Source organism: Mustela nigripes, chromosome 1 (genome assembly GCF_022355385.1).
Source record: "Mustela nigripes isolate SB6536 chromosome 1, MUSNIG.SB6536, whole genome shotgun sequence".
Taxonomy (NCBI): Eukaryota; Metazoa; Chordata; class Mammalia; order Carnivora; family Mustelidae; genus Mustela; species Mustela nigripes.
Genome location: NC_081557.1, coordinates 220166127 through 220181410, shown reverse-complemented (window position 1 = coordinate 220181410; position 15284 = coordinate 220166127). Strand labels below are relative to the sequence as shown.

The window sequence follows — 15284 nt, the reverse complement described above, 5'->3', positions numbered from 1 at the left end:
AGAGAAGGGAAACTAAAAGAAGTAAACTAAAGCCCATCCTGCATTGCATTCTTATCTCTCAAAGGTAGCTGTTGTCAGAGATAACTTAGTATATTTTCTTCATCTTTTTCTTGTACTTTGAACAAAATGTCATTATACTCTAATGATATTTTGTAACTTTTTTAAACCTGAGATCATGTAAACCATTTCCTCTTCATATAAAATAGATGCATACTAATCCATGATATAGAGGTTGTTATCAGGTCTCTTTAGGTTGTTAATATTTTCTCTATAAATAATTGTAAGGTTTAATTTCCTTGCATGCATGTTTGTATATGTATTGTTTTTCTTTAGAATAGACTGTTAGAAAAGTAGTGGACAGTGGGCTAAATATTCTAAAGGCCTTTAATGAGCCCATGGTGTTTGTGTGTATTTTTGCATACATATTTAGAATTCCTCACTTTTATTTGTATGACTGGAAGGAAGTATACCAACTTTTTAACGGTGATGGTAATATATGGGATCTTAAAAGATTTTTCTTTACCTTTCTTTAAATGTTCTAAATTTTTTCATTAAGTATGTATTACTTATATAAGCAGAAACCAGTGGTTTAATCAAGGGTAATACTCTCCCGAAATGTATTCTAAAATTATATATATTTATTAGTATTTACTTATCACTAGTTTCATTCTCGAGGTTTAAGTATCACTTTATGGTTTTTTTCTTTTTCTTTTTTTTTTTTTTTAAGTAATTGCTTAGCTACCACCAAAAGGAACAACTTTAAATGTCAGGACTGATTATAAAATGGTTTCATTTCAATTTTACTAATTTTGTTTTCATCTAGGACCCATTTATCTCAGTAGGAGCCTTGTTGGTGCTAACATTAAAATGCTCGTTACTGAGGAAAACCTGTTTCTCCCATTTAAAATAATTTTAATTAGAATTTCTATAATTTTCTAAAAAATTTTATTTATTAGAGAGGGAGAGAGTTGTGTGCATGCATACATGAATGAGGGGAGGGGCAGAGGAAGAGGGAAAAGCAGACTCCCCACTGAGCAGGCAGCCTGACGCGGGGCTCCTTCCCAGGACCTGGAGATCATGACCTGAGCCTAAGGTAGATGCCTAACTGACTGAGCCACCCAGATTGCCCCTCTGTAACTTTTAATTCTGGAGTGTGAATATAGTATTGTGTTTGTTTACTAAGTTTTAGTTTTCTTGTCTGTAGATCCACCCCTCGAATTACCATCTTTCTACATGACTCCATCTCATCGCCAAGTGGTGTTTGAAGGAGACAGCCTTCCCTTCCAGTGTATGGCTTCATATATTGATCAGGACATGCAAGTGTTGTGGTATCAGGATGGACGGATAGTTGAAACTGATGAATCGCAAGGTATCTTTGTTGAAAAGAACATGATTCACAACTGCTCGTTGATCGCAAGGTAAACTTTTTTAGATGAGGAATTGTCTCTGTGGATTTTATTTATTTCAAAATTGTCACGTTTAGTTAGAACTTAAATTGATATTTTACCTTCTTGCGTTTAAAAATGCAAACCTTTGGGTTTCCTTTTCCTGATTATTACTCATCTCCAGAAATTAAGTAGCTACCTTTTCCATCCAATTGTGACCAAAAAACATAGGATTAAAAGAAAACACTGTTAAACTTTTTGTTTAAAGTTTTAGGTGGGAAAAGGTAAACTCTTAATGCCAAACATAATTTCTAACCATTTATTGCTGCTAAACTCTGATTTTCACTTTTAGTAATCACCTAATTTTCACTCTGTTGATTAAGGCTACATCTTACGAGATTTCCTTTCTCTGTTCCACTAGTATAAAAGAATATAGCACCTGTCCTATTAATCCCATGCCTGGAATGATCATTAATCATTAATTCAAATGCTTATTGATTCATTAATTCAGATTCAAAATCATTAGTTCAAATGAACTTTATAAAGTGTAAAAAATAGAGTGAAGATATATGTATTATCATCACTGTATTTTGTTTTGGTAAAATCTTTATCTGTAGGCATTGAATTTCCTTTTTCTTCTCCCTCCCCAACCTCTCTCTGTTTCTGCATGTCTCTGTCTCTCTTTCTTTTTTTCCTTTCTACCAAGTTCTTGAAGACAGAACTCAACTTGAATATTTAATAATAGATTTGTAGTTTCCACACTCCGCCAGGGCGTCTTAGGGTAATAAGAATCACTTCAGATTCATAGAAGTTCCATTTAAAAAAATCTATATCTATCTATCTATCTAGAAAATAAAGACCCTCTGAGTTGAGAATCATGTCTGTGAGTTTTGGGGGTAGAATGTTCTATTTTATAATTTCTGTTTCCCTCCTGAGATTTCCTGTCTTGTTTACTAGAAGCATATTTTCCTTTGTGTCTTCGAACATATTTATGGTAGATGCTTTTCAATCCTTGCCTGCTGTTTCCAACATCTGGGTCATCTTGGGAACATCATCCCTGACTACTTTGCTTATGAATATATTTTATATTTTACTATTTAAAAAAAAATACTGTTTATGTGTCTAGTAATGTTGGATTCTATCCTGGACAGTATGAATGATTCACTATAGAGAAGCTGGCAAAGTATAGGCTATGGGCCACATGTGGCCTATGGGCCTATGGGCGAAGAATATTTTTTACATTTATAAATGGTTACATTTCACATGGTTATATAAGTAGCTATATAATATCTTCGATGTTGCTTCTTGGCCAGAAAAGCCCAAAGTAATTACTATCCTGCCTTTAAATAAAACCACTTCTTGCAAATTCCTGACTGGATTCTCTTCTATTTGCTTGAAGTCAGTTTGTTTTTGTTTCCTCAAGCAGTTAGTTTGGCTAATCTCAAACTCCTAGTTTTGTCTTTTCTGTGATGGCAGCAGCTGAAATCTGCTTGGACCCTGCTCTGTCTGTGGGAACCAGGGGCCAGTTAGAGATATGCGTCAATTTCATATGCAGAAGCTTGGGCTTCCAGCCACGTTCCTTTCTTCCTCTGTGCTCTGATTTTTCAGCGAGTAAGGCTGTGAATTTCTGTTTGAGTTTGACCTGTCCTTGGACAAAAGCCATTGAAAACCATTTCCTGCTCTTACTCCCCAGTGCTGATGCCTTCTTCCCAGGGTCAACTTCTCTCTGGTTTCTGCTTGTTTTGGATCACTGGCCATGTGTTTGGATAGTTGTCATTTTGTAGTTTTTCTAGAGCTTATAAGTAATAGTGTACTGCACAGTGGGTAGTTTAGTAGAAGCAGGTCTGCTATAACCAGAATCAGGGTTCCTTTATTAGGGAATAAGATTGTTAGAAACAGTTTATTAGGTCCCAGTGAGAAGACTTTTGTTACCTTACTTGTATTGTGGTGATAAGTTCATAGGCGTATATATATGTTAAACTCATTAAGATGTGAGCTTTAAGCAATTTATTATATGAATAGGTAATAATTGACACATGCTATAACAATAAAGCTTTAAAAATATACACAACCCTGGAAGCACCTGGGTGGCTCAGTTGGTTAAGTTCTCCAACTTTTGATTTCAGCTCAGTCATAATCTCAGAGTCGTGAGATCAAGTGCCACATCAGACTCCATGCTGGGCATGGAGCCTGCTTAAGACTCTGTCTTCCCTCTCCCTCTGTCCCTTGCCCTCCCCAACTCCCACTCCTGATCATGCTGATGCTCTCTCTAATTTAAAACTCTTAAATTAAATTAAAACTTTTGCAACTGTGAAGTAACTAGGTTAACTTTATAAATTTATTTTTGCAAGTCATACTTTAAATTCTGAATAGCAGTACAGAAAATTAATTCTAAGGTTAGCATCCTTGCCTAATAGATTTTTTGGGAGGGACACTTGACCCCTGTGAAAATCTTCCATATGAAGACTGTAGTCCTTTACCCAGAATTTGCCTCCATATTAATAACAGAGTTGCAGAAAAAGGACATACAGTTATTGAATTGGTTAACCTGAGATAGCTGTTGATTCTTCATTGGTTTCTTTATGTTATCCATCCTTCATTAGTAAGAATCAGAGTTTGTAGTTTTCCTCAAAGATGAAATTGAAGCCGCCTCTTCCTCCTTAAATTTCTAAATATGCTGCCTTGTAGGTTCCTGGAAATTCTGTTCTGGTCCTTAGTTTTCAGACATTGAAGGTATTGCTAAAGGTCATCTTTAAAAACATGTTGGCAGGCGCACCTGGGTGGCTCAGTGGGTTAAAGCCTCTGCCTTTGGCTCAGGTCATGATCCCAGGGTCCTGGGATCGAGTCCCGCATCGGGCTCTCTGCTCAGCAGGGAGCCTGCTTCCTCCTCTCTCTCTGCCTGCCTCTCTGTCTACCTGTGATCTCTGTCAAATAAATAAATAAAAATCTTAAAAAAAAAAAAAAAAACATGTTGGCAAAATATGTGAGGACCTTAGCTCCCTGTGGGTGTGCTGAAGTGCCCTGGGACGTCACAGTGAGTTCACCTAGAGAGCTGCTATGGGGTATTTTAAGCTTTGGAAGAAGCATGGTAATGCTTGATGCTTGTGGGACCACATGGCTACCAGCCCTAGGCAGTGATGATGTCCTTTGATCATGTGCCTTCCTTTTGTTGGTGCCATCCTTGAGGGTGCCGATTTCTTGGTGATTACTATGGTGCAACGCATATACTGTGAGAAAGTTATCGTGGAACATGAAATAAGGGTCTCGCTGTCTGTTCTGTATTTGACATTAGATTAATTTTGGTGTGCTCAAAAGACAAATACAGCCCATCAGGAAGTTGGGTTATTTAGGAATGAAATACTTATCTCAAATTGATGTGCCTTATTTTTTCAAATGACTATAACGTTATTAGGACATAGGTACACAGTTCTGGGATGTAATTAATAATTAGACCATTGGAGGTATTTCTTTGGGTTTGGGGCTCTGTCGAACAGTTTTCTGGTCAGTGAAGGTGCTATGAACCAAGAACTTTTGGGATCCTCTGGATTAGAGAATGATTGCTTATTTTGGAATTTCATTGTTTAAATTTAATGTGAAATACTTTTTTATGTCACTTTATCTCGAATATATTTATTATAGCATATTCGTTTATTCACTGACTTAATTAACAAAGATTATAAACATTTTCTCTGATTCAGAGTAATAGCGCTTCAAGATCTTTATTAGAACATATAATGTTGTATAGCCATTAATGATTTAGGAGACTGGAAAAATGTGTCTTAACTTCAAGGCATAACTTTGTAAATTAATTAAAATGATACATCCTTTATGTCTAATTATCTCTTTATTTTTCTATTTACATAAGAGGATAGCGTGGTGGGCCATGTGGTGGGGAGAAAGGTTAATTGAAGGTTCTGACATTTGCTCTTTAATTAACAGGCCTTATATTAGAGAATTAGGAGTTCATCTTGAAAACTGAATTTACTGACAGCTCTTTAGAAATATAGCTATTTTACAAATTGAAGTACACCTTTACATGGAAAACTCCTTTTGTTAAAACATTAATTGGTAATTTATTAAAGCTTTTTAGAGACTTAATGAGTTCCTCTGTAAAATATCCTTAAATATTTTCTTAATTATTCACTTAGTAATATTAATCTCCTTCTTTCATGCTTGAATATTTCCCTCCGAATCAGTGAAAAGGTAGACATAACTCGGAAACGTCTCCATTAGTTTTGCCTGAAGAACATGCTGTGACGTTTCCACCTTTGGGTTTGCTGTTCCTGTTCCTGGCTGCGTCCTGTTCTCCCTTCGCCTGCTTGTCTAGACTTACTGCTGAAGTACTTAAGTGGAGGGGCCATTTTTTAAATTCATTTTTATCTAATAGGTGCTTTACCCACACTGTGCATTCAGACATAACTTGCTAAATGAATGATAGAAGCCTGGGTTGTCTGCCTTTTTTGTCTAACCATTTTTTCTCTGTCTTTAAAATCTTTTTCCATGCAGTGCCCTAACCATTTCTAATATTCAGGCTGGATCAACCGGAAATTGGGGCTGTCATGTCCAGACCAAACGTGGGAACAATACGAGAACTGTCGATATTGTGGTGTTAGAGAGCTCTGCACAGTACTGTCCTCCCGAGAGGGTGGTAAACAATAAAGGGGAGTTCAGGTCAGTGACATGGAGAGTGCTGGAAAAATGATCTGTCCACATCTGTTTTTATTCTTAAAGGTGCATAATTGGTCTACTATCCTCAAGAAGGAAATTTAAGAATATGAATGTATTCATATATATGTCCTTGTATATCTGAGGACTGCCCTTCAGAACAGTGATGTCAGAGTCATGTATGAAGATTAAGAAGAAAACGTGCCTGGACTGTATCTCAGATATGTTGATTTAACAGTCTCTGCAGACAGAGTGTTTCACGTTTCATGGTTTGTTGTAAAATTTAAGAACGACTACTTTAGGTAAACATTTTGGAAATTTTACTAAAATTGCAGAATTCAAAAGGTTAATGGTGTGTCCTTTTTTTTTTTTAACGGCTTTTTTATGGATGAACTTTGGAAGGTTTTGTATTGCTAAGTTACTTTTAACTATTGGCAGTTAAGTAGACATGATAATTAGGAGAAAGCCAAGTTCATTTTCCTCTCCTGTTTGGTTCTAAGCAAGAAGGACTTTGGGAAATGAAAGATTTTGGATGGCTGAAACTTTGGGAGCCATTGGTGTTGGGCTCTGTGTTGAGATGAGCAGAATGAGTGGAATAATCCTTTTTTTTTTTTTTAAATCAAAAATTTAGAATTTGTGAGAGGTAACGACGTTTGTCTTAAACTCTCCTCACTTTCAAGGTTGTTTTAAAAACGTCTTTTCAGTATATTACTATTTAATGTTTTTTACGTTCAGGATTTTAATAAGGACCTTGTAGTTGATTAAATGAAGGGAAATATGAAGGGAAATTTACAGCAGCATAAAGTTTGTTGAATACCCAGTTTGTACTCCTGTGATTGCTACTCCTACTGCCCAAATTTTAAGGGTAAGAAAAGTCTTTGGTATTAAGCTTTTAAATCCAAGGTGAATGCTTTCACTCATATGTGGAATTTAAGAAACAAAACAGAAGAGCATGGCAGAAGAGAGGGAAAAGTAAAACGACAAAATCATTGAGGGAGACAAACCCCAAAAGACTCTTAATCATAGGAAATAAACTGAGGGTTGCGGGAGGGGAGGGGGATGGGGGGGATGGCGTAACTGGGTGATGGACATTAAGGAGGGCACGTGACTTATAATGAGCACTGGGTGTGATATAAGACCGATGAATCACTGCCCCCCACCTCTGGACCTAATAATATACTATATGTTAATGAATTGAATTTAAATGAATTTTAAAGGATAAATAAGTAAATAAAAATGAAAAATAAATCGAAGGTGAAGAAGCAGTAGCAACATCTTTAGCTCAGCTAATTCTTAAGTACTTTTTTAAAAAACCATCTTTTGTCCTTTAAAAAAAAAATTCTCCCTGACCCGAGCATATGGAAATAAATATTTATTACTGCCAATGGATAAGTCCTTTATGTAGATTAACTGTTAATAGATGATATTTATCTGTATACTTTAAAGCAAAACAGATAACACTTGTGAATTTTGTGATATTCTGCATCTTTTATTAAGTAATCATAATGTTTTCCATTTATGGTGGATTTTCTATTTTTGCTCATAATTTGACTATTTTACATTTTTAAAAATAGAAGAATCTGATTATTTGACTGATTAATGAATTAGCTTTTGACACTCCTTAGTGTATTATGCAGTTAAACTTTCACTGCATTAATAAGATTTAGTTTAGTGTTGCTTAATCTGTTTATGCAGATTTGGGGAATTAATTATATTTTGGTATGACTGCTATTTTGATTTATCAGTCCCTATGTTATAGGTCAACTGTAACTTCCATTAAATATATTCAGTTCAGGGTGGCTCAGTGGGTTAAAGCCTCTGCCTTCAGCTCAGGTCATGACCCCAGGGTCCTGGGATGGAGCCCCGAATCGGGCTCTCTGCTCAGCAGGGAGCCTGCTTCCTCCTCTCTCTCTCTCTGCCTGCTTCTCTGCCTACTTGTGATCTCTATCAAATAAATAAATAAAATCTTTAAAAATATATATATATACATATATACATATACATATATATACATATATACATATATATATTCACTTCATTCCCAGTTTTGGAGAAAGCTCACATGACAGATTTCTTCCAACTGTTAGTGACAATCTGGGCCCACAGATTGGTGAAGTCACTTGCTCAGAGGGTACCTTCTCCCAGATAAATTCAGCTGTGTACTGTGTTGGAGGTCTGCTAGGCCGCCCCATGTGCAGAAGTTTGTTAGGTGGACTCATGGGACCCAGCATGTAGTTGTAGTCACAGGTAAGAGAGGTTATAGTGATATAGTAAGATAGGAAGATGGATAGCAAGAGAAAAGACATAGGTGCATTCTGGAGATCCAAGGGCAGGCTTCTTCCCATTCCTCCTCCAGCCATGGAAGGGCAGCAACCCTATATGGAGGTGGATACAGGGTTACTGCCCAGGGAAGCGGGTTGGAGACTCAGTATCCAAAGTTCTTATTGCTGGTGGAGGAGGCACCCTCTGTCTAGCATGTACCATAATTTCAGACTCCCAGCAAGAAAGCAAGTTTGAGCATACACTGTACTGCTTGTCCAAACAGTGTAGGCATGGTGAACACCACTTACCAGTTAATTGTTCGTGGGAAGACTCCCTCAAGTCCCAGATTTCTATATACCACTGAAGGGCCAGGGCAACAAAGCAGGCCTTGCTGAGGATAGCAGTTCTGTACCTGCTTTGGTGACTTGTCTGCACACCTGGGAACTGTCTTTTTCTTTTTTTACTGGCTATAAGACAATTTTCCTGTGTGTTTATAGCAACATTTAGAACATTTTAAGAAAATATCCTCCGGTATTAAAATAAATGTGGCTGATAGTTTATATCAGCCTAGTCCATGCTAGCCTTTTAATTTTTTTAAACTCGTTATTCTGAAAGGAATTTGCTGCTTCTTGATTTTTCTCTATGATTATCCATGACCAGTCCTACCCCTCCATTTTCCTCCGCTGTTACTTGTGTCCACGTAGGATTTCTCATCCTGTTCTGTCTCCGCCTGTCTAGGTGGCCCAGGACGTTAGCTGGCATTACTGCGTACCTTCAGTGCACGCGGAATACCCATGGCAGTGGGATCTATCCCGGAAACCCCCAGGATGAGAGGAAGGCTTGGCGCAGATGCGACAGAGGTGGCTTCTGGGCCAGTGATGATTATTCTCGCTGCCAGTATGCAAACGATGTCACTAGGGTGCTTTATATGTTTAATCAGGTAACTACAAAGTCTTCCCCTTTGCTGAGGTTGTTAATGTATGTTAGTTGAAATTCCAGGTGTGTGTGTGTGTGTGTGTGTGTGTGTGTGTTTGTTTTAAATACGAGTAAAGCATGAGGATGGGTGTTTACCTTCAGTTGATCTGTGTTCGGGGTCAGGCCTGGTTACCACCCCCTATATTCAGGGCCCTCTGTGGTGTCTGCTTTCCTTTCCAGTCGCTGCCTTTGTTTGAATATCTTTACCACCTGTATCCACTGGAACAAATCCCAGCCCTCCTTCAAATCCATCTGGGAAGCTGCCTCTTGGGCTTCTTGTATAATCTCTTTGTCACCTGGGATCCCTTGTCATACTCGTGCTCCTCAGATGCCTTTTTCTGGTCTCTGTTCTATGCGTCCGTTGTAAACCTGACCAGATGAGAAACAGCTGGAAGATGGGTTTCTGTGTTACATATTTTCTTATGCTCCTTGGTACCTGTTACACCCTTTGTGGAATGGTTGGTGCCAAGTTGTGTTTAAGTCAATAAATAAGCAAATGTAGGACATTACTGGCAGTGCGTGGTGGTATAGATAAATGCTTTCTCCTCCTGCGCACCGGGCTCCAGGGGAGTTATCGATCTCTCCCAGTTGGAATACTCCGGAAAGCCTTTACTAAGCAATTGACATGGAGTGTGTAGAATTTGGATAAGTACAGAGGGAGAGATGGTGCAGTGTGTTGACCAGATGTATTTTTACGTATTATTATATTTCAAAGTTAAAAAAAAAAATTTGTTCAGGTTAGTGACTGTTACAATTCCAGTTTCCTCAGGTTTGAAAATGTTTTAAGAAGGTCCTGGTGATAAATGATAAAGAGTTTGAATTCATTGCCATGTTTTGAAATGTGAAGATGTCAAAATTCATTGTTCATTTTTGCCTTCTTAATGTAGATGCCTCTCAATCTCACTAATGCTGTGGCCACGGCCCGGCAGTTACTGGCTTATACTGTGGAAGCCGCCAATTTTTCTGACAAGATGGATGTTATATTTGTGGCTGAAATGATAGAAAAATTTGGAAGATTTACCAAAGAGGAAAAGTCCAAAGAGGTATTTTTCTGGTTCACCTTTGTAGCATATAGCATGTCAACAAAGACTCATGTGGTAGAACTCTCTATTTTAAAAATCTTTTTATATTTGCTCTCTTTTAATTAAATGCACTTTTTAATTTCCAACATTATTGTGGAGAAATTTATGCTCCATTGATTATAGTCATCTGTTGTTGGAAGGGATAGAGGTGAACAATCCGTTCTTGGAAATTAAGGTACCGTGACAGAGCAGAGCAACGTCCTGCGTCCACGTTGTGTGTTGGCTGCGGCTCCTTTTCTCGGGCATTCTGGGATTTCTCTTATCCACACAGCCATGTGTTCATCCTTCTCTCTCTCCCTCTCTCACTCACTCTCTCTTTTTTCCAGTTTTATTGAGAAATAGACATTTATCCCTATAGTAATTTAAGGTGTATAGCATGATGGTTTGTTTTACAAATATTGTGAAAGGGTCACCACAGTAAGTTAGGCTAACATCCATCTTCCCATAGAGATCCAATAAAAAGAAAAGGGAAGACAGGAAAACATTTCTTTGTGTGGTGGGGGCTGTTAGGATTTACCCTCACAACTTTCCTGTATACCACACAGCAGTGGAGCTCTTAGCTGGGTCACCTTCTGTTCTTCCTATCTCTAGCACTTACCTCATGACTGGAAGTTTGCACCTTCTTTCCCTTCTTCCCCCTCCTCGCACCCTCTGCCCCTGGTAGTAAGTTTGTTCTTGTTCTGTGAGCTTTCTTTTTGCCCACATGTAAGTGAGATCAACGTATTTGTCTTTGTCTGATTTATTTCACTTAGCCTAATGTCTTCAAGGTCCCTCCATGTTGGAACAGGTGATAGGATTTCCTCATTTTTTGTGGCTGTGTTCCTGTGTGTGTGTGTGTGTGTGTATGTGTTCCTCCATATTCCTGTGTGTGTGTGCATGTGTATATCACAGTTTCTTTCCTTTATTACTTAGGTTGTTTCCATGTCTTGGCTATTATCAATTAATGCTGTTATGAACATGGGGGTACAGATATGTTGTCAAGTTGGGGTTTTCGCTTCCTTTGGATATATTTCTATAAGTGGTATTTTGGGATCATGTGGTAGCTCTGGTTTTAACTTTTTTAGGGTTCCCCGTATTGTTTTGCATAGTGGCTCTACAGATTTATGTTTCTACTCAGTACACAAAGGTTCCCCTTTCCTTATATTTTTGCAGGTATTTTCTTGTCTTTTTGGTGATGGCCATTCTACCAAGTGTGAGGTGGTGCCTCATGTGCTTTTAATTTGTATTTCCCTGATGTCTAGGGATGTCAAAGACCTTTTTGTGTACCTGTTGGCCTTTGATACATGTTCTTTGGAGAAGTATCTATTCATGTCCTTTGCCCGTTTTTTAATTTTTTTTTTTTTGGTTGTTTTTGCTATTGAGTTGTTTTGAGTTCTTTTTATTTTTGCCTATTAACTCCTTACTAGATAAATGCTTGGCACTGTCTTTTCTCCATTGAGTATTATTGGCTCCTTTGCCCAATACTATCTTCTGCTACCTTTGAGCTTAGTAGTTTAATTTGCTCTTCTCTTTCTAGATCCTTAAGGCATAGAGTTATGTGGGATCTTTCTTGTTTCTTAATATAGGTGTTTATTGTTGTGAACTTTGCTCTTAGAACTGCTTTTGCTGCATCTCACAAGTTTTGATATATTGTGTTTCCATTTTTGTGTCAAGAACCTTTTTTTTTTTTTTAAAGGTTTTATTTTTAAGTAATCCCTATGCTAAACATGGGGCTTAAACTTAGAACCCAGAGATCAAGAGTCACATGCTCTAGCAAGTGAGCTGGCCAGCCACACATTCCTCAGGAGCCCTTTTTAATTTCCTTAAATTTCTTCTTTGCACCTTCGGTTATTGGGTAGAGTGTTGTTTAATTTCCATGTGTTTGTGAGTGAATTTTTTTGTTTCCTTCTTGCTGCTGATTTCTAGTTTCCTGACATGTGGGCAGAAAAGATGATGTCTGTCTTCTTAAATTTGTTAAAACTTGTTTTGTGGCCCAACCTATGGTCCATTCTAGGAAATGTTCTATGTGTGCTTGAGAAGAATGTGTATTCTGCTCTTGTTGGGTAGAATGCTTCTGTGTATGTCTCTTAGGGCCATTTCATCTATAGTATTACTCATATCCACGGTTTCCTTTTGATTGTCTAGATGATCTGTCCATTGTTGAGAGCAGGGTTTCAAAGATGGCAACTACTATTGTCTTCCTGTTTGTCTCTCCTTGTAGTTCTGTTTTTGCTTGTGTTTTGTTTTTTTTTAAGATTTTATTTGTTTATTTGACAGACAGAGATCACAAGTAGGCAAAGGCAGGCAGAGAGAGAGGGGGAGGGAAGCAGGCTCCCTGCTGAGCAGAGAGCCCAATGCAGGGCTCGATCCCAAGACCCTGGGATCATGACCTGAGCTGAAGGCAGAGGCTTTAACCCACTGAGCCACCCAGGTGCCCCTCTGTTTTTGCTTTGTGTATTTACGTGTTTCAGTGTTGGATTTACAATTGTTAACCTCTTGTTACATTGACCTCCTTATATTGTATAATGATCTCTGTTTGTTTTTTTACTACTTTTAAAGTCCATTTTGTCCAATACAAATACAGCCTCCTTCTTTGTTTTGTTTTGGGTTTGGTTATCATTTCCTTGTAAGGTCTTTTTCCATCCTTTTATTATCAGTCTAGGTGTGTCTTTAAGGCTAAAGTAAGACTGTATGCAGCATATTGTTGCATTTTTGCTTCTTGTAGTTTTGTCTTTATCTTTTAAACCAGTCTGTGTCTTTTAATTAGAGAATTTAATTTTCTTACATTCAGAGTAATTATTGATAGTCCTTACTGTTGTTACTATTGATAGAATTTACTGTTGTCGTTTTGTTAGTTGTATTCTGGTTGTTTGTAGATCCATTATTCTATACGATTATTATCCTTTTTTGTTTTTTGATGTCTTTTGGTATGAGTATATTTTGACTTCTTATTTTCTTTTGTGTAATTAGTATAAGATTTTTTCTGTGCGGTCACCACGAGGCTTACATATAACATCTTATAACTTACAACACATATTTTAAACTGACAACCACTTTAGTAGAGTTTGTAAGCTTTACCTTTTTCTCCTTCTCTTCTTCACGTGTTAGTTTTGTGCCGTTATTATTTATACAATGTGAAAAACATGTAAGGGTGCCTGGCTGGTTCAGTCTGTAGAACGTTTGACTTTTGATCTTGGGTCATGAGTTGGAGCCCCATGTGTGGTATAGAGTTCACATAAAAGTACTCAAGAAATATCATGTAAATTTTAACAGATTATTGTCATTATGGTTGTTTTAAGTATACTCTTAACTTCGAGAGTTTTAAGCAAATTATACACTGCTATTGTCATCTTGCAAAATGTAAAAAACCTATATATTTACCACTACCAGTGAGATTTACATGACTTTTCTGTGTTTTTATGATGTTAGCACTCTTTCACTTCTACTCAGAGAACACCCTTTAGCATTTCTTGCAAGGCCGATCTGGTGGTAAGAACTCATTCAGCTTTTGTTGGTTTGGGAAGGTCTTAGTCCTTTCTTTGTTTCTGAAGGACAGGTTTTCTGGGTATAGAATTCCTGGCGGATAGTTATTTTCTGTCGTACTTTGAACATGTCATCCTCTTCTCTCCTTGATGAAAATGTTTCTTTTGAAAAATCCACTGAGAGTCTTCTGGTGTCTCCCTTGTATGTAATGTCCCTCTTTTCTCTCCTGCTCTTAAATTATTTGTCCTTGACTTAATTATAGTGTTTCTCAGTGTGCCCTATTCAGGTTCAGCCTTTTTGGGGTCTTTTGGGCCTCACGGATCTGGACGTCCATTTCCCTTCTCAGATTTGGAGAGTTTTCAGCCATTATTGCTTTAAATATTCTTTCTGTCCCTTTCTCTTTCTTTTTTCCTTTTGGAATTCCCATAATGTGAATATTTTACTTTTTTGTTTTGTTTTTTCATTGTGTCCCATAAGTCCTGTAAGCTTTTTTCATTCCATTTCATTCCCTTTTTGCTCCTTTGACTCTGTAATATCTAATATCCTATCTTCTCTAGTTGTTGACTCTTTTTTCTGCATGGTCAAGTCTACTTTTGAAACTGTTGAATTCTTCAGTTATTATATTTTTCAATATAACAAACAGGATTTCTGTTTGTTTTTGAATGGCTGCTGTTTCTTTGTCAGACTTACTGTTTTGTTCATGCATTGTTTCCCCAGTTTTGTTTAGTTGTCTCTGTTTTCTTGTATCTCTCTAAAGTTTTTTTTTTTTTTAGACTTTATTTATTTATTTGACAGACAGAGATCACAAATAGGCAGAGAGGCAGGCAGAGAGAGAGGGGGAAGCAGGCTCCCTGCGGAGCAGAGATTCCGATGTGGAGCTCGATCCCAGGACCCTGAGACCATGACCAGAGCCGAAGGCAGAGGCTTAACCGACTGTACTGAGCCACTCAGGTGCCTTGCTCACTGAACTTCTTTACCAGGATTATTCTAAATTCTGTGTCTGACAGCTCATGGATCCTCCATTATTTTAGAGTTAGTTACTAGAACTTTATTAGTTTCCTTTGGTGATGTCATATTTACGTGACTTTTCATGACCTTTGATTCCTTATGTTTGTGTCTTTGCGTTTGAATAATGGGGCTCCTCTTCTAACCTTCATGGGTTTTTTTCACTAGTCAGCTCTGTTTGGGTTTCTGGATGTGTCTGCTGATAATGTCCTTGTGCAGGTGGGACCTGCTGTTATCATCTACTTGTGGGCAAGGGAACTGTTAGAACTCTGAGGACAGGGATGGGGCTTGTGCCCCTGGCTGAGAACTGCTGGCTTGGTTCTCTGCCCAGGTGAGGCTGTGAGATGGGCTTTGTGTTTGCCTGAATTGTCTTGTAAGGCTTACTGAATACGGTTGGTACTGGAGACCATATTCAAGAGTAGATGGAGTCGTGGGTTAGCTCCCATGC

General features: G+C 37.8%; 1 protein-coding gene across 1 annotated transcript in view; it reads left to right on the top strand.

Annotated features, from left to right (window-relative positions):
* ADGRA3 (adhesion G protein-coupled receptor A3) overlaps positions 1-15284 on the top strand; it is a 124739-nt gene that overhangs the window by 63292 nt on the left and 46163 nt on the right. The window contains exons 7-10 of the mRNA XM_059381740.1: positions 1205-1418; positions 5892-6056; positions 9051-9252; positions 10175-10330. Of these exons, the coding sequence (XP_059237723.1) occupies positions 1205-1418; positions 5892-6056; positions 9051-9252; positions 10175-10330 (737 nt within the window). The remainder of the gene's footprint in view (positions 1-1204; positions 1419-5891; positions 6057-9050; positions 9253-10174; positions 10331-15284) is intronic.